At 34.1% G+C, this 20,041-nt stretch overlaps 2 protein-coding genes across 2 annotated transcripts; both read left to right on the forward strand.

The window, feature by feature from the left end:
* Window positions 1-729: 729 nt before the first annotated feature.
* LOC123548007 (uncharacterized) lies at window positions 730-7,195 on the forward strand. The gene is made up of 3 exons (XM_045335254.2): window positions 730-789; window positions 2,498-3,529; window positions 6,495-7,195. Exons 1-3 carry the CDS (start codon window positions 747-749, stop codon window positions 6,758-6,760), a joined length of 1,341 nt encoding a protein of 446 aa, XP_045191189.2. The 5' UTR covers window positions 730-746; the 3' UTR covers window positions 6,761-7,195.
* A 3,304-nt stretch (window positions 7,196-10,499) lies between these two features.
* Window positions 10,500-19,129, forward strand: LOC123547191 (tetraspanin-33-like). The gene is made up of 7 exons (XM_045334099.2): window positions 10,500-10,743; window positions 11,933-12,121; window positions 13,476-13,670; window positions 16,328-16,477; window positions 17,379-17,429; window positions 18,100-18,231; window positions 18,665-19,129. Exons 1-7 carry the CDS (start codon window positions 10,672-10,674, stop codon window positions 18,728-18,730), a joined length of 855 nt encoding a protein of 284 aa, XP_045190034.2. The 5' UTR covers window positions 10,500-10,671; the 3' UTR covers window positions 18,731-19,129.
* The last annotated feature ends 912 nt before the right edge of the window (window positions 19,130-20,041 follow it).

Here is a 20,041-nt window from a genome sequence, read left to right on the forward strand (position 1 = left end):
AGACATTCAAACAGTAAAAGCTAGTTTTGAAGTGATACATTTTTTAAGGTAAATATAAAGGATGATAAGTTGTATTCAGTATTGAGTAATATTTTACTTTGTATCAACAATTTATTACGTTTCTACTAGTGTTTGTGTTTTTCAGAGAAATAAACTCGTATACAAGACGATGTATGGAATATTTACCGGACCTGTCGCTATTGTTAAAGTTAAATTCGTTACTTTTGAAATAAAGTCATAATTTAAGTACTTTAAAAATAGCGTTAGATTATAAAAGCAAAAGGTTTCTTTTTAAAATGCATCTTTAAAACCCCTAACTAGCATATTTAGTCGTGAAAATACGTGGCAAACCATGCAATTTTTGCTCAGTGTTTGTACGACAAAAGTACAAAAAAAATGATATGGAATATATTTTCTACAACTGCTTTTAGACTGTTACTTACATGTCATACATAGATCAGTTAAAAATACTTGTAAAGCCCGAGGACACGTTTAGTAATTCTGATGTTGTCAATTTCTCATAATGAATTTCTGTTGTTGTTTTTTTCATAATGGGCATTTTCTTTTCTTTTAAAATTAAAAGAATTTTATTTTTCTTTAATTATTTGACCGAAATATCCATGAATGAAACAGATTATTTTCGAAGAAGTAGTTAATATATGTAATTTTATAAGCGGTTGATAAATTGGTGCATTCTACATTGCCTACTTTTAAATAAGACTGTATGTTTCAGACCGAGTTTCAGGATGATGAGCATTCGGCTTCTTCTGTTCTCGATCGCCGTAACAGGTATTTTTATAATTTATTTTATGGATTTTTGCTCCTATATTTTCCATTGTCCATTTTCCACCTGCTTGTTTGCCTTCTTGGAATTGATACAAACTCAAATAGATTATATTTGAAAAAATGATATATCCTAAACAGCTATTTGTCGTTGAATAAAGTCTTCGTTTGGAGTTGAGATGCGAATGGATCAGGAGGGCGCAGTAGTGATAATGTGCTCAATTTGAATGTGTTTCATGAAAGATGAAAACCTATTTCTTTTGTAAAGACGTAACGTTATTTCTCTTGAAACTATATAATGTTTGTCACATGGTGAAATTGACTGAGAATATGTGTTTGTTTCCGTATAAAAATATCTTTCAACGAATAGACATTAGATGAAGATGCAGCGCTTTTGCGCGCGGACGTTATGTCATTTGAGCCGAGCCATGAGAAAACCAACATAGTGACTCTGCGACCAGCATGGATCCAGACCAGCCTGCGCACCCGCGCAGTCTGGTCAGGATCCATGCTGTTCGCTTTCAAAGCCTATTGCAATTAGAGAAGCCATTAGCGAACAGCATGGATCGCGGATGCGCAGGCTTGTCTGGATCCATGCTGGTCGCAAAGCCACTATGTTGGTTTTCTCATGGCGCGGCTCATTTCTATTACTGTTTTGTGCACCAGGTGAATGTTGATAAAACTATAAGTTGAATTAATATGAATACGTATCATTTGGTATATGACTTTTAATGAGACGCTTAAATATACTCCATCTACATATTGTCTCGCAATGGACTAGTTGGCATGACAACGGAAAAATGGACTATTGACTCGTTTTCAAGTTACATCCGTATTCACCCGGATATATGGTCAATAGGACATATAGTCATTTCATAAGAACTAAGGAGGCAATAGCACATTTTAGTACCTCTTCCGTTCAGTTTTCATTCAAACAAATAACAACATTTGGAGTGATATATGGATATACGAATCGTTCAGATATGCTCAATTTGATTAATAAAATCTGTGAAAAGATCCTTTGGAAGCATAGAACGCAGCTTAGCAACAATAGCAGACTCGGTTTTATTGAGTCTGTTCATGAGAGGAAATGAAATGAGCCGTGCCATGAGAAAACCAACATAGTGGCTTTGCGACCAGCATGGATCCAGACCAGCCTGCGCATCCGCGCAGTCTGGTCAGGATCCATGCTGTTCGCTTTCAAAGCCTATTGCAATTAGAGAAACTGTTAGCGAACAGCATGGATCCTGACCAGACTGCGCGGATGCGCAGGCTGGTCTGGATCCGTGCTGGTCGCAAAGCCACTATGTTGGTTTTGTCATGACACGGCTCAAATATGCAATATTCCTCACGCCTCTAGCATCGGCTTAATCTGAATTCTATTTGAGTAAAATGAATGTACTCCATGATCCCAAAGGACCAGAAAATATATCACTGAGTTCAAATACAGGATACCTTTTACAGCCGCCACACAACACTTAATGACTGCTGTTATGACAGTTAATAAAATGTGTGAAAAGAACGCAATCAGGCATCATAATAGCAGACTCGGTTTAACTGAGACTGATTTAATTGCTGTATTAACTATAAACATTTTTTACACTAAGCCTTTTCACACTACTTCTACATTTCTTAATACCATGTACAATGCACAATAAATGTTAGTCATTATCTTGAACATTGTGGAAAGAGTTGATACATTTTTTGTGAACAGGATGTACTGCTCCGCCTTGCACGGATCCACCTACTCTAGTATGGCCGCTGGGTACAGGCAATGGGTATGAAGAAGTGATGACAAACGCCAATTCAGGAGTTCTTGGAACTGTCTCATATAGCACCGGCTACACAGCTATTGGAATGAATTCAGCTATGAACTTTTCAGGGGTGGCAGACTCATTTGTGGAAATAAATGTGCCCAATCATGCTAGTATAACCAACATTAATGGCGATTACTCAATTATTTTTTATGCATACTTCGACAACATCCAGTCTGGAACAATATTACATTACAGAAGCGATACATATAACGGAATGCCAACAACGGACGAGATCAGAGAACTGAAAATTACTGTTTCAAGTGGATTTATTAAAATACATTACACGGATTTTGGGTCAGTAGCGTTCGAAGATACACCCATCCTTGCTTCGGAATGGTACAGCGTTAGTTATGAGAAAGACTTAAACAAAGATGGACCAGCATTGTACCTTAATATTACTGGAAATTATAAAGCTATCGGCACTATTGTGAAAGACAAACTAACAATTTTTCCAGGTACTATACGTATAGGTGCTGATTTTGACGGAACCAATCCATTTTCTGGCAGACTAGCTTGCCTTCAAATTGTTCCATGCAGAGAGGCCATCGGTACAACTTATGATAATCATTGCGCAACACAGCCAACAACTACAACTTCCACGACGACCACGGAGAGACAAACTACTACAACGACAACGGAGCCAACGACTACAACGACCACGGAGCAACCGACTACCACAACGGCAACGGAGCAACCAACTACTACAACAACCACGGAGCAACCAACTACTACAACGACCATGGAGCAACCAACTACTACAACGACAACGGAGCAGCCAACGACTACAACGACCACGGAGCAACCAACTACTACAACGACAACGGAGCAGCCAACGACTACAACGACCACGGAACAACCAACGACTACAACGACCACGGAGCGACTGACAACAACATCAGCGCTACCACCCATTACAGTGCCTTTTTCAGGTATTTCATTGTAACTTTTGAACTTCTTTTACTCTCGATTTTCATAAAGTCTGATAATGATTTTGCATTGAAGTTCAAAAGAGAAGTTTCATTTTTGCTACGATGAACTGTTTCTATAAAGGCCTAAAATAAATAAAGTCTTAACAAAGTCTATAGTTAAACGCTGACATTTGGAATTCCATGTGTGGGTATATACGCCTTTATGAGGATTTGTTTACAGTATACAGCATAATGAAACACAATTGACTGATTAAAAGTGAAGAGATAAACTTCTTTGAATTATGAAATTGTATTACAAAAACGTTAGTTCGTGTAAATTTCATTGCTATTTATCATCAGTCAACTTCTACACCATATATTATCTCACAATCAAGCACAGTAAATTAAACATAAAATCAAAATCCTTTTCATTTCATAGCGGAAAGATAACGTCCTCGGTTTGAATGGGTCTATTTATGAGTGTAAATGAAATTTTCATTATCCCCCACGCCCTTTACTCGACGTAAGCAGCATCCTTTTATCCAGGCACATTAATATGTCTCCATGTTTTCAAAGGACCAGAAACATTGAGTAAAAAGTACAGGGGGACTATTTACGGCCGTTACACGGCACGTTAAATGATAAAACGTAAAAAGAATATCCTCTACAGAAGACAACGAAGTAAAATGATAGAATACTCGGTATGAGTGAGTCTGTTCATGAGACGCAATGAAATGTTCAACAGCCCTCAAATATAGCATATGTATAATGATTCTGGGATAAGAGTGATACACAAACATAGCATAGTAATGATTCTAGCATAAATGTGATAGACAAACATAGCATAGTAATGATTCTAGCATAAATGTGGTAGACAAACATTGTATAATAGTGATTCAAGCATAGTAAATGATAAACAAACATAGCATAGCACTGATTCTAGCATAAATATAGTAAGCAAACATAGCATAAGAATAATTCAAGCACAGTGAATGAACACAGCATAAAAATGGACCAAGTATTAACACAATAAAGTAACATAGCATAATAATGATTAAAGTTTAAGTGACGAGAAGTATAACTGTAAAACAGCATTATAATTTTTCATACATTTAATGAAATTAAAAAGTTGTATTTGGACATTGTTAAGGTATTAGGCCCCTAATAGTAATGTCTAAAAAAAATGGCATTTGCTTGGTATATTCTTACAGTGCAATTTTTTTAAAACTTTTACCGTGCCGTTTTTTATAAATTTTGTGTAATTTATGGTATTTCCTAAAGCTCAAGTAGAGACAAATTTCAAAGTGGTGGCCTTTATCCAAAATGTTTTCAGAGAATTCGTTATTCCATTATTTTTTATGAAAAAAACATCAAACTATTGGTAAACAATCATAAAAACTTAAAATAAAAACTTTCAGTATCATTTTTTCTAGGGTGCCTCAAGTAAACGGATTTAATCAGCAAGAATTCCAACTCCAATATTGAAAAAATATGGTCGAATCCTGCGGGTCTGTTTTGAATTTTGCTCACTTCATTCAAAAATAAACTTGGGGCAGAAGTAAAACCTACCTATATTTCTTCCACAATATGTAATCTAAAGAACGAAGGCAAAATAGAGAACTTTTACCGCATGTAACTCAGTATTTTTAAAGATATCTAACTCTACCCCCTCTGTTTTAGAGGTAAATTCACTTTGAACAGCAAGAAATCGCATATCAAATGATTTTTTTGTACAATAAATCAATAACAAGTCTTGAAAGAAGTAAAAACTTACTTAAAAAAAAAAGGAAAATAAGGAAAAAAAATTGATCCCAGTAGGGCTTGAACCTACGCCCCCCCTGAAAATTGCTGTGAAAGTAGGTTTATGGTAGGAATTGAATACTCTTCAAAAAGGAGGTACCCTATTATGGGCCTAATACCTTAAGGGTTATTTCTTACAGTTTTCATAATAGTATCCAAAAATTGCATAGTCTATAGCTAATTAATTTACATTTTTGTTCAGTGTTCAACAGCTGTGACAATTTTATGACATTTGGATTTCTTTAATGGTATTGTTTAAACTGTTTTCTTACAAACAGAAAAAAAAATAACATTAAGGTAAATAATGAAATTCATCTCCAAGTTCGTTAAGTCCACAAAGAAAATATTTATATTTCCGTTCAGCTAATGAGACACCTGTCCATCTTTCTGTTTCAACAGGGAGTCTATGATTTTGTTCTAAAGGCTGTTATAATTTTACAAAACATAATCAGGAAGGGAGTAAAGATACCTGTTCATTTCAAATCTGCCTTTAAATAATGTAGTTATAACTACTAGTTGTTTTTTATATTAAATCATTCCATTCTTGTAACTGTAATTGATCATGAATCTTTTGTTTAAAAGCCAGAGGAAACCATTTTCTGTTCATTTCAGATTGATTTTCCCATATATTTCCAAATCCATTTTTCATTACCTTATTTTTTGATATACATCAGCCACTTTGATCTTAATTTCCCAAGTTCCTGGAGTCCATTTAAGATTATATACATATCATTGGATAGTTTGTAACTTGTAAAATCAGTAAGTTTACTCTAATAACTAACCATTCTGGAATCAATATATAATTGGAGGGGTTTAACTCCTTGTTCACCATATGTGATGGTGTTGCCGTTACAAGTTAACTATAAGTTTTAGTTAGTTGTACCTTCTCCATATCATTATTATTGGAAAATCCCCATATTTCACATCCGTATAACAAAATGGGTTTAATAGCTTTATTAAATAAATCAATTTGCAAATCATAGGATAAATTTAGTGCTCTAGTTATTTTTCTTAACGAAAACATTGCCTTATTTGGCTTTTCTGCAATTTGGTTTTTAGTTTCGACAAAACTTTTTGTTCTAAATATTAATACAACCTAATATCACCCGCCAACATTCAATTAACATTTAGAATCGTGCAATTTGTCAGACTAATTATAATAAGTGTTTATCTTTTTATTTTGCAGCTGCTGAATATAGTCCGCTGTATGAAGTATCAGACAGATGCTACCGCTACACAAGGACGGAAAAGGATGTCACATTTGGAAATATTCTGGATGTTATCCGAACTACCACAGTGCACACCGTAGTTGCATGTGCGAAATACTGTGATAATGAAACACTGTGTTTTTCTTTTACTGTAGTGCCGTTAGGCACCGGATTCGAATGTAAAATTGGAATAAAGGCGCCTTTGACCACACCATTACTGGGATCAATGTTGTATGAATTGTAGCGTCTCATTTTCATATTGCTGTTCATGAAAATCTAACTATGTAACATTTTATTGAATGCAAATGCTGATAACAAAAGCCATTGTGCATACCTACTACAGCTACAATTCCAAACTTATGCTATAATGGTACATATTTCATACATTATGATTCCACTTAAGGGCATATATCATCTAATATAAAGATAAATGCGAGCGTTTAATTATGGAATCCTGCTGATAATTCTAACAGATGCGTTAACTTAGAGTGACTAAAATTTGAAATATTTAATCATATCTTATGTCTTCTGTGAAAAAAAAACATGTCAAAAAATAAGTAACGGACACCAGAAGTCACTCTGTATATATTTGATCTTGTTTACTTTTTTCATAAAACCAATCGCACTTCACATTCTTTGTTTTGACACGAAAGAATATAATCTAGTTTTTTGGTATTTAATGATAAAATATATAGTTTTTAAATTGAAAAAAAAAAAAAAAAACAACATCCATACCATTTAAACTCATAAAAAGCAAAGTAAAAACTAACTTTTTTTTTCAAAAATGCATCATATACGCTGAAAGTATAAAGAGTATAATACATGTAAAGCGAAATTCAAACATGTCAAAGATACGTTCATATACTCTGTACTTTGCAAGTATAAAATCCCTTACTCATATGTATTTACTTCAATTACAGTTTGAAGAATTTCAACATGTTTTTTTTCGGCTAATGAAATTGTATATTTTGCTTGTTATTACTACGTAGGTGTAGCCCAGGTGAATTATACACGCGACCCATAATTGCTGAGATATTTTAAAACATGGTTTTGCTAAACATTATTTCGATTATAATATATCTTCTATTGTATATGTGCATAAGTAAATGAAATATGGCAAGCACGATTTCATGGCGCATGTATAGCACCAACATTTATATAGTGGTAAGACGTCACGTCAACGCGTAACTGTCTTTTAACAGTTAAAATACGGGAAGTAACACGTCCCGTAGAATAAGTTAGGAGCGCGTAGAAAGCTAATGAGTTATTTTTCATGCCCAATACCTAAAGAGTGTGTGCGAATTAAGTTTAACACCATTCCATTATATCAGTCCGATTCTGAAACGTCTTTTATCTACTATAGTAGATGAAATATAGCAGTACTCTTTCTCGGCACTTGTATGGAACCAAACAGTACGACGTCGTGACGTCAGAGTTCCGTGTTATAACGGAAATGTGCATGGGTTTCTTTTTCATGTAAATATATGTGTTATAACTATCATTTTCATGCTTCGATTAAATGGTTATTTAACATGTTATTGTCTTGATGTACGAACATTTATATTATAACTTTTCTGAAGTTATCATTATTATTATTATCATTATTATTATAATCAGATTAATATAGCGCTCTTTTCAAGATAAACACGTTCAAAAGCGCTTTACATATAGCAAACGCAGCCACACAGGACGCGAAATTCATCCTCTACTAGTACAGACACGAGCGATCTGACCAGAAGGAGAGTGTGAGATAAAGCCCCGAGAACAGATAGAGAGAAATCCTTTTTAGATACACAGACATGTCCGGCTAACTGTCTAGTTCTGTAATGTGTCCGATGTATAGCACCGATACACACAAATACGTCTTTCTTAGAAAGAACCAGTACAAGCCTCTTATACCACAGTCACACATACGGCGCGGGTTGCTACGTTTAGCCACGGATAGCAACGTAGTAATCCGTATCGATCCGTACCTAAGCCGTACGGATTGGTACGGATTGATACGGATAACTACGTTAAGGTACGGCATAGGTACGGATCGATACGGATTACTACGTTTCTATCCGTGGCTAGACGTAGCTACCCGCGCCGTATGTGTGACTGGGGTATAAGTTAGGCGGGAGACACTCAAGAGCATCACAGAAATTTCCAGTGCCTGGACTGGGATTCGAACCCCGAAACTCTGGATTGACAGTCAAGCGTGTTACCACTAGATCATCGATCTACCTTACTTAAATCACGTTTTGTAAGCCAAGGTGTACTAAAGTATGTGATAGACTTGTAGATTTTCATGCTTCTTGTATGACAATTATAACTGGTACGTACATTCCTATTATTTTCAGGGCTGATAAGTGACGTTCTTTTCTGATAAACTATTACCATGTATTATACTTTATGCTCAAGAATGCTAAATTATCACTCTATGTAATGTTCTCAGCACAACGTTTAATATCAAAATTAGTGTTTACTTCTTTTTGAGTTCCCTTAATGCTTGAATGCTGATTCGATTATCGTGGTTGTTGTGCTTTTACTGTACCGTTTTTAAAATTATATCATATACTGTTTTAATTAGCCATATGTCAAGTTTTACTTACTGAAATAAATTTAATCTGTAATAAATGTATATCTATATGATAAGATTTATTTGAAAACATGTATATTTATTTAGTCTTATACCGTACATTGTTAATAAATGATAAAGGTATAAGCTTTGTCATCTTAAAAACCTTTTTACTGCGTAGTCATGCATTTAAAGCGGCTTGCTCAAGTACTTTGGGTAAAATGAATTGAATTGAAAACTTTTTACATATATGATGTTATTAAAATTTATCAAAATTACCTTTGCTATCAAATATATTGTTTACTTCTTTAATTATCCTAGCTTAGTAGTCTGAATGATTCTAACGTACGAACAATTCTGGTTCAATGTTATTTTGTTACTTCTAATAGATTTTTTTTTACAAACCTGTAAACGTTTTGAAAGATATACGCTTTGTATTTCAGAATTTCCATACGAAATGACAGAAATAAAAGTATTGCACTAGGTGGTAACTGTGGTAACTATCCATGCATAGACTACTTTCATGCGAACTCACTGAAAAAGTCGTATAGTACTAAATTGTCTGTGCGTGAATTGACAGAATAAGCCGTATTGCACTTGGTGGTAACTCTCTGTGCCCGAACTATTTTATGCAAACTGGCATAGTACTAAATTGTCTGTGCGTGAATTGACAGAATAAGCCTAGTACTAAATTGTCTGTGCGTGAATTGACAGAATAAGCCGTATTGCACTTGGTGGTAACTCTCTGTGCCCGAACTATTTTATGCAAACTGGCGGAAAAAAGACGTACTGCACTAGGTTGAAAATGTCTGTGCCTGGACTTTTTTCACGCGAATTGATGGATAAAAGAACATATTGCACTACGTGTAAATGTCTGTGCCTGGACTATTTTCACGCGAATTGATGGATAAAAGAACATAGTGCACTACGTGTAAATGTCTGTGCCTGGACTATTTTCACGCGAAATGATGGATAAAAGAACATATTGCACTACGTGTAAATGTCTGTGCCTGGACTATTTTCACGCGAATTGATGGATAAAAGAACATAGTGCACTACGTGTAAATGTCTGTGCCTTGAATTTTTTCATTAATATCACTTACTTGGTAAATAAATTGTTAGTTTACAGTTACATGTGGCTACGATTAATGCAAAATTAAATTGCGTCATTATAAAAATAAAATTATCTGGGGTGGTGTATATAGCTCTAATGTGTTTTACCACGCCGAATCACACACGTTGCGCAATCAAATCCAACAGAGCCGAATAAAACATTAAATAATGAGAAAATGAGAAAATTTGAGTAAATTTAAATATTGACTATTGACCTTAAATATTATAAATAAGTAGCTTTAAATGTGCATTGAATTTTTATCTTATCAGACCAGGCGATAAAGTGTCAACATTTTACATTTGACAGTTTTACAAACAAAAGATAACACCAAACTTACATGCTTTTATTTGCGATTCAAATACAATATCGGACGTTTAAACGATCAGGTTTTTATCGGCACTTATTCTTATCCCGGATATTTAAATATTTGAAATGTAAAAAAATAACTTTGTTGTTTCTAGAACACAGCTAGGTTTTTAAAATGGCGAGGGAAAGTTCTGCTGTTAGTTTATGTATGAAGTACACCCTGTTCTTTGAAAACTTTATCAAATGGGTAAGTGATATTTATTCGATTTTTGTTAGCGTTTGTTGTAGGTACCTGAGATATTTTATATGGAATGTTTTTGAACAATATAAAAGCGCTATGTCTGGTCATTTTACAGTGAAGAAAGAAAAATCTATGAATAATGATTTTTGTTTTGCCACAGGTTATGAATATTTTGATCTATCTTAAAAACTTCTCCTTGAATAAATTGCAGAACACTTTTGTTCAAAATGATTTACATATTAGGGCTTTTGCAACAAAACGGAACAAGCTGTGACATGCCAATCATATTAAACTGTAAATATGAAAAGAAGAACGTTTAAGCATCTATAAACTTATGTTCATTGCTTATTACCACTCATAATAACAACTTTTGTCTTTAAAGGTCACTTAAACAGTTTGATCACATGCTGACCGTAAATGTTAAATGGACTAACCCGCACATTTTAGACTAAAATGAATTTCTCTAAAACATTCATAAAAAGTAAATACTCTGAGAGTGACTAGTGGTACAAACTTATTGACATAAGATTTTTGCAAGATAGTCTTAAAAATAACCAAAAATACTGTAAAATCATTTAATTTCGTGGGTATAAAATTTCGTGGTTTTGGTCAAAACGGTAATTTTGTGGGGATATGAATTCGTGGATTTCAACTTTTGAACATAAAATGAATGGGAACTTTACTTTTTGTTGGGGTTAAATTTCATGGATTGACTCAACCACGAAATCCACGAAAATGAGAACCCCACGAATATTAATGATTTCACAGTATTGTGCTGAAGGTAGTAAACCGTTGCCACGCTTTTGAAATGATGCAGAAATTTTACATTCCCCTTGCATTTTTACCAAATATCTAACTTTAATTTTCACCCACTTTATCATTTTCCAGTATCCGTTGTGATATGTACATACTATACCAAACTTGGTGGAAAATGCCATCCGTTTAGTAGGCGAGCATCATTAATAACTATAGGCATCGTCATGACTAGTGTTATCCTAGTAAATCTACATCCAAAAAGAAGGTTGATAGATACGATCCTAACTGCAGCATCGTGATTATACATGTACAATAGGCATAAAGCAATATATAGAATCTTTATTGTGGCAAAACTCCTTAAAATTAATTGTTTACACAATGTTAATAGCAGAATGTATCTCTCACAGTATGGTTTTCAGAGATTGCATTTTTCTTCCAGCTATTGGGATTAGCGGTTACATCATTGGGTGCTTATATCCTGGTGATAAAGGACAAACAGGTTCATGATGCCATTGACTTTTTCTTTGATCCTTCAACGTTGATGTGTACAGCTGGCTCTATAACCGTGGTTGTTACCTTATTTGGGTGGCTCGGTGCGCTGAGGGAATACACATGGTGCCTTCGTTTAGTATGTATTGACACTTACTTTTAAGATACATGTCAGGCATATCGGATTGTCTGAAGTTAAATTGATGTATTACAAAACATTACTGTTATGTAATATGTAATAACAGTGTTGTTACAATTTGGGAGAGAGTGTTATGCAATGGTTAATCCTGTAAATAATCTATAGGTGTTGTAACTTCGTGTAATAATCCTGTTCATATTTTATAGCTTTTGTTACTTTGTATTTCTAAAAATGAAAGTAAAAATATACAGTAATAGGAATGTATAAACGTAAGTCGTAAGATACCTAAATGGCGAAAATCATTTACTAAATGGCCAAAAATGCACAGGCTCTGTAAATATGAATATCAGAGAATTAAAAGACTTTACACTGCAGATTTTAAAAAAATGTTCATATATGAGCCGCGCCATGAGAAAACAAACATAGTGGGTTTGCGACCAGCATGGATCCAGACCAGCCTGCGCATCCGCGCAGTCTGGTCATGATCCATGCTGTTCGCAAACAGTTGCTCTACTGCAATTAGAGAAACTGTTAGCGAACAGCATGGATCCTGACCAGACTGCGCGGATGCGCAGGCTGGTCTGGATCCATGCTGGTCGCAAACCCACTATATTGGTTTTCCTATGGCGCGGCTCATTTATGAAGTGCTATATGGGCGGCTGAGTTCTTTGAATTGGCTTTCCCTGTTGGACTTTAGTCTCAGTTTTGATATTTTTCAGCCGAACTCGGGCTTCTTATTTTCTAAAACAATTTCTAAGAGCAGAAGAACGGGTTAACGGTATATTTAACTGAAACTGCATTTATCTATGAAGGACGTTATTTGGCCATTAGCTTAATGTTTGCGGTAATAAGAAGGTGTACAAAATGGTATTTCAAGATTTTTAAAAAATGCAATTTTGTTTTGAACTATTTTTGCCGTAAAGAATATGCGGATGCAATTTGGAGATAATTGTAATGTGCCATAAAGACACTGCTTAGTTATATTTTGTAAGGAATGCACTCTAAAATCCGAAAACACGTTTTGTCCCTGCTTATTCCATAGTTCGTGACTATAATTTGGGTCGATTTCGGTCCAGTTCTGACATTCCACTTTTAGGAACTGCCTGTTTCGCTGGTACAATTTAATTCGACGACATATTACTGTTAGAGAACCGATGAAAAGGCTGAGACATTCGATAATATTAACAGAGTGAATTTCCACATTAACATATACCATTGGGGCAGTAAATTCAAAGACAGTCAATTAATCTTATTCTACAATCAAATCTTATTCAATTAATAACAAAAAGGACAACGGTTTTAGTAGACGATCCAGGAACATATTTTAAAACAACTTTCTATATTTGTTCTGCAGTATAACTGGATCCTAGTCGTGTTTCTTCTTGGAGAAATAGTACTTGTTGTATTTGTGTTCGTCTTCTACTTTGTACCAAATGCAAAAGAGGAATTAGGATTGTTCCCATCTAAAACATTCAAGGAAGCCGTCAAGAAATATGGCATCGTAGAGGACGAGGATATGAAGAACCTAATTGACAATATGCAGTCATCCGTAAGTCTTGTAGGAATTTTCGTTTTTTGCAAACGTTGCCAGAGGTAACTCTTGATACACCTAAATATCTTATTTCGACAACATTGGCACTCTAATAACTGTAAGCGTGCACAACTTTCAGCGTCAATGCAGAGCAGTATTTCAAAATAGCTGTTGCTGTAGTTGTGTCGATAATTGTGTGAGCAAATTCAGATTTTGTTATGCATGTTTAATTTATGGGAGGTGAGGTTTCAGTTTTTACGGATACCTGAACGTTAAACAAATGTTCTTGATCTACGGCAATCTTTATATTATAACTTTGTAAAACTAGTAATTTCACTCTATATCTAAAGAAAAGATATAGTCTAATACAGAAATGTTGACATTTCAAACAATTCCATCAAATATATCAGATTTCAATCTGAAATTAGGGGTTCTTTGCAATAATAACAAAAAAATATTCTAAATGCTTCTAAATGCTTATATATTTTGTTTGATCATTAATAGATAAATGAGCAGCGCCATGAGAAAACCAACATAGTGCGTTTGCGACCAGCATGGATCCAGACCAGCCTGCGCATCCGCGCAGTCTGGTCAGGATCCATGCTGTTCGCTTTCAAAGCCTATTGCAATTAGAGAAACCGTTAGCGAACAGCATGGATCCTGACCAGACTGGCAAATGTGCAGGCTGGTCTGGATCCATGCTGGTCGCAAACGCACTATGTTGGTTTTCTCAAATTGACATTTGCTTGAAACGTCATGAAAATCTACAATTTAGAATATTTTCTTTACGCAAACGTATAATTTCTCATGTCCTGCTGTAAAAACTTGCTTGACGCGCACATTTTCATATCACTCCAGGGCGCGGACATGTCCTTCTATTCACTAAAACTTCTCAGCATACAGTGACTTTTTAAAATAAAAAATCGGGGTTAGAATGATCAGATTAAGTATCATAAATGCCAATTTGATCGAACCATATAGTGATTCTTTAATCAACCAATTTTACCTCTTTGTTACCAGTGTAACTGAATGATAAACTTTACAGGAACTGTTTGTGCAATGATGAACTAGGTCCCGCAATTCTGAATTTTCATTGCAAAATTTATCAAAACTTGTATTTGCCTGAAATGCTTATTTCAAAATGCAAATATACATAGAAATAATAAATTTAATTATAACTTCGAGCGGTTGGTACATTCATCCATTGTTTGAAATATTGATATTGCTAAGTGTTCTGTTATGACACAAACAGTACGTTCAAATAGAAAGATACCGTTCAAAAGTACAACGCATTCAAAAACATTTGAAAGCAAATTTAGAAATCTCTAAATAAGCATTGTGAACAATAGAATCAATGGTTTGTTTAAAAGTGAACAATTGAAAGTACCATTCTTGGCAAATAATTTCCTCGGAAATAATGTATTAATTAAATTCTCACGATAATCATTTACAATTAAAATATCTATATAGTATAAATTGATTACGTATTTTGTCAGATGAAAAAAATAATCCAAAAATACATCTTTTTACAAGTGGAACCACTTTGCACGTATATCATTGATGAGCGCAAATTAAACTGATTTATACGTTACAATTTGAAATATTAGCTTGTCCAAAATGAAATTAAACAAAACAGGAAAAGTTCACTATATATAGGTTTTCAGTGTTCAATAGATGGAGAATATTCCAGACTAATGCTAGTGTCCGTTTCGGGCAACAATTTGCTTTTCAGGTGTTCCGCTGAATGCAACCTTTGAAACTGCCCTCTGATTGTTACTCTGCATAACGTAACATAGCTGTCATATTTATACTGTAATACCGTTCTAGTAAGAAAATACTGATGGAAAATGCACGTACAATTTGTGGGTTGTTGTTTCACTTGTTCCGTTGTCTTTGTCAAATAAAATTGACAAGCAGGATTCGATATTATACCAGATGCAAACAATTTTACTTTGGGTGAGGTTGTTTCTAAGCTAAGTATGCGATGCGGTGGTTCCCACAATCTTTAACTACAAAAAAACTTTGAAATGGAAGACAATCAACTACATTTACTAATGATTAATGAGACTTACTTATCTAAAAGTTAAATGAAGTCTTCTAAGACGACACGATTTATTTTTGGTATTAATTTTAACACAACCCGATTGGTGTACATATCAAACAAAAAAGACTGAAAATTGTGTATTATTGTGCAACAAATCACTGTACGTATAAAACCATTGTTTTTCGTTCAGATGCGTATAATAATACCACTTGGCCAGCGCCCTATAAACTTCAAACAATGATTTTATTCAACAATAAATTACTGTTTCTGATTATTATGTTATTTCTTAAACAAAGAATGCTCAGACTGTGAGTAATTATGCAATATATCACTGACTATACGTCACAATTATTAAGTTATTGTGTCAAACATCAAAGCGGCATCCTGGAAATGAAAACCACATAAAGCAGGCAAAGGTGTGGTGAATATCGACAGGGATGTTGATACGTTGTTAGAATTGAAATAACTTTTTAAACAGTGACTTTTTTCTTGATAAATAAATTATTTATTGTCGTTCAGATGCGTATTAGTACCTCTCGGGCTTCGCCTTCGTAAAATTGTTCTTTTGCATCTCAACTCGAAAATAAATTATTAAAGAAAAAAGTCTTAAATAATGTACACTATATTGCAGTTGGAATGCTGTGGGTTCAGTGACACCGATAATGGATTCTTGGACTGGAATGAAAACGAATATTTTAAATGCAATTACACTGACTCAGTGAGTCACACCCAGAACCCAGAAGCATGCTCTGTACCCCCATCTTGTTGCAAACTCAGCCCGGTAAGTATTGTTTATTTCGGTATACCTGTCTTTGTGGCCTAATTAGCTAAAGATGTTCCAAATTGCTTATGTCGAATCATATTAGTTAAGGAATTCGATGTTAAGAGCTAGTCCATATCATTCACTACTTACTATTTGCTAAGACTGTCGTATTTTCCATTTACAAAATTATTACAATTGCCATATAGGATTCATTTCTGTAAACAAGTGATTTTGGAAAAGGCTCTTATTGATTTTTTGTGTGTAACGTTACACCGCCACAATCATAGGTCATATGGCGACTTTCCAGCGTTAATGGTGAATGAAGACCGTAGGTGCCCTTCCGTGCATATTTCATTACGATACCTAGATAGAACAACTGACCTTCCGTAACCCAGCCGGATGGCTTCTTCACATGAAGAATTCAACGCCCGAGTGAGGCTCGAACTCATATTGATTAGGGTTTTTTTTATTGACGACTTATTGAAATATAACGAAGAATAATGACCATGAATGTATCTGAATTTTATATCCCATTATCATTATTTTCTTATTTATTCCATTTGACATAGACCGGTCCGTAAAACAGTATAATGACCTAAGCCTTTGTATATGATCTGGAGAGTGATTAATGCATTCGCTAGTATTCTTTATGAATACTAGTATACCAAAATTCGGTTTTAAATTCGGTATAATATACTTCGGCTCATGTGCAATTTACATACTGGGCATTCAGAAAAAAAAACACTTATTTTTTTCTTGTTTTGACTGCCTAGTCAGTACTTAGTACTTTTGCTATCTTTATCATTAGAGAGTTTCATTATATTGAATGGAAATGTGCAAGACATAGCATTAATTAAGGTAACAATAATGTAAAAGCTGAAGCCAGAACCTTTCCAAAATATTATTTTCATAATTTAAGGGTCAGATGAAGAATGTTCTGTGTGGGAGAGACGTTATGATCATGTCTAAGGTAAGTTTGTAGTGCGTAACCGTTTTGATATTACAGTCTTCAAGTACGCAAATCAACAAAAATCAATGAAACACTATGTGGAAAAGTTATAATTGTTATTGTTTTCCATACATGTTGTAAACATTATAAAGAATGCTTGTGAAGCTCAGATTTGTATTACGATAATAGATTTGTTTGGATTTTGTTAGGTTAAACGCAGTGTTTGACAGTTCTTAATTCAGATTTTTTTTCATGATAGCCATTCCGTTAACAATGAAATGTGTATAAAGTCAAATGAAATACACAGTATCATGCACAATTGAGTAATTGAAAAGATGCTGAACTGTTATGATCTATCTTCCAATCGGCTTAAATATTAAAATCTAGGAAAGCTAACATATATAAAATATATTCGCCATTCTCGTAAAAATGAGCTCAGGCTAAAGGTAATGACATTCGGTGGTAATATTTCCATGTCGTGTGTTGACGTATTGTCGTTAGGCATTTCGGAATTCTTCGGGTGTAAAGTAGCTAAACACGCACATAACTTCCCATAAGAACTAAAGAATGCCGAAATCGCCTACGCAGAATATGTTATTTCTCGACTGTCATTACGGGTTATCTGTCTTAATACAATGGTTTATTGGTTAAATTGTTCATTTGATAATTACTGAAAAGTAAATTTTTGCAGACTGGACAGTTAGAAGAATCCACAAAGCATGATCCTATATACAAAATAGGTTGTATGAAAGCTGTAGGATCATTCATAAATGATCATGCGATGACTATAGGTGGAGTACTGCTTGGCATATTACTCCCACAGGTAAGTTTTGATTTCACAACACGATGAGAGGAGCAGTTCTATGCTTAAGGGAATGTACACTTCTATATTATAATATCATGTTGAGTGACCTAGATACATGAAAAAGATAATCATTTTGCTCCGAAATGTCAAATTATAACACATTATTGTGTGAAAATACGTATTTGAATGAGATTAAACTGTTGCTTGACCCATACACCAAATATTGTCGTTCCTAATTAAACTTTTCGAAATACAATTAATCCGCCTTAGAGGCTTCAGTTGTTGTTATAGATTTTATTTTGTATCGTAGTGAAAAAAGCGCCTACACCAATATAACCGTATATACATTGAGAGTAACAACAGTTAATTTGGATTAACTTATTACTTTATTAGACAAATCCTAGTGAAATTTTATTTCATTTGTAGTATTCTATTATCCCTTTATTTTCAGATGTATTTCATGTATGTAGCTCGAACACTGAGAGAACAAATACTCTACCAGAAGTCCAAGTGGTAAAATGAAAGCTGATTTCTCAAAGACAATACAAATATTATTTCGTAGTGCGGGGGAAAATTGTTTTCTTTGAATTATTTATGTTAATTCTTGCCATATTTTATTCTGTGATCAGTGTTAACTTACAAACAAATGTTCAAAACCTGTTTATGAGACAACGACATTTGATAACTGTGAAGTGTGTCTCGTACTAATAGATTTTATCAATGTCAAAATAGACTTTAGATTTTATTCCATTATTTTGCAATCTAATTATGCTTGCCTTTAATTCTTGCAAATGGATTCCTTGGATTTAAACATAAGCCTTGTTAAAATGTTAATAATTTAATTCACAAAAATATCAGTTGTAAATGTTGAAACCCGTTTTGCTGAAATAGTATACTTTAGATATCTGAGATTAGAGGAAGTTGTCTGTTGGATTTTTTTTTATTTACGAATACCATACTTTGGTGTATAGTTATTTAACAATTTGATAATGAACATACCTATCGATTGAAGATAGCATGTATTTCCATTACAACGCCCCACTTACATAATTGTTAATAGAGTTTCAAACAAATTTCATCTTGGAAGTTATCTCGTTGTATGACAAAATATATCGCAGAAGAGGAATATACGACCTAATCAAACATTATTAATCGGTTACGATGCTAAGGTTCTTTTCAGACTGTATAGATTGAGCTGAAATTTTCAAGCAATAGTTTTAACCTTTATCCTGCTGGCAGCAAGTGTTTCTGCCTGTCTGCATGGCATGTCCTCTACCGTCACATTCAGCGGCATCAACGTAGAACATGCCATTTAAATATCTAAGGTTAAACTGAAACAGTAGGGAAAAAAGAAACATCGAATTTGTTACCAAAAAACAAACAAAAAACGAGCTCATTTGATTGGAAACAGCTAAATACACTTTGTAAATATAAATTTTCAATATGATTTTAATGACTCCATGACCCTAAGGATCAGAAATTATAACCACACTGAATCCAAGTACGGACACACATTTTACAGCCGCCAAACGGCACTTAAAATTATATTATGAACCTCAAAGGGACATATACCGACACCTTTTGACAAAAACAAAGTCAAGACCGCTGTAACGAAATGAAAACGATATCGCAATCAGGAGCTATGTCAAATGACTTCCTAATGCCGATGAAACTGGTTCATTTCAAATGTGCATTGAACGGCTTTAAATCATAAATACACAGCCAATGTAGTATCTCGTCCAAATATTAACAGGCCAGTGAATATCTAGGAGAGAAATACGTGACAAACAGCAAGCAGAGGTTTCATAAATATGTCGTGTTTGAGAAA

This window comes from Mercenaria mercenaria, chromosome 9 (genome assembly GCF_021730395.1).
Source record: "Mercenaria mercenaria strain notata chromosome 9, MADL_Memer_1, whole genome shotgun sequence".
In the NCBI taxonomy this organism is placed as follows: Eukaryota; Metazoa; Mollusca; class Bivalvia; order Venerida; family Veneridae; genus Mercenaria; species Mercenaria mercenaria.

What these genes read in the sequence shown, in the direction of transcription:
- LOC123547191 (XM_045334099.2), top strand. Translation starts at nt 10,672, where the DNA reads ATGGCGAGGGAAAGTTCTGCTGTTAGTTTATGTATGAAGTACACCCTG. An exon ending in TTGACAATATGCAGTCATCC is followed by an intron (nt 13,671 to 16,327) that starts GTAAGTCTTGTA and finishes ACTATATTGCAG; the next exon opens with TTGGAATGCTGTGGGTTCAG. An exon ending in ACGTTATGATCATGTCTAAG is followed by an intron (nt 17,430 to 18,099) that starts GTAAGTTTGTAG and finishes AAATTTTTGCAG; the next exon opens with ACTGGACAGTTAGAAGAATC.
- LOC123548007 (XM_045335254.2), top strand. Translation starts at nt 747, where the DNA reads ATGATGAGCATTCGGCTTCTTCTGTTCTCGATCGCCGTAACAG. An exon ending in GTTCTCGATCGCCGTAACAG is followed by an intron (nt 790 to 2,497) that starts GTATTTTTATAA and finishes TTTTGTGAACAG; the next exon opens with GATGTACTGCTCCGCCTTGC. An exon ending in CATTACAGTGCCTTTTTCAG is followed by an intron (nt 3,530 to 6,494) that starts GTATTTCATTGT and finishes TTTATTTTGCAG; the next exon opens with CTGCTGAATATAGTCCGCTG.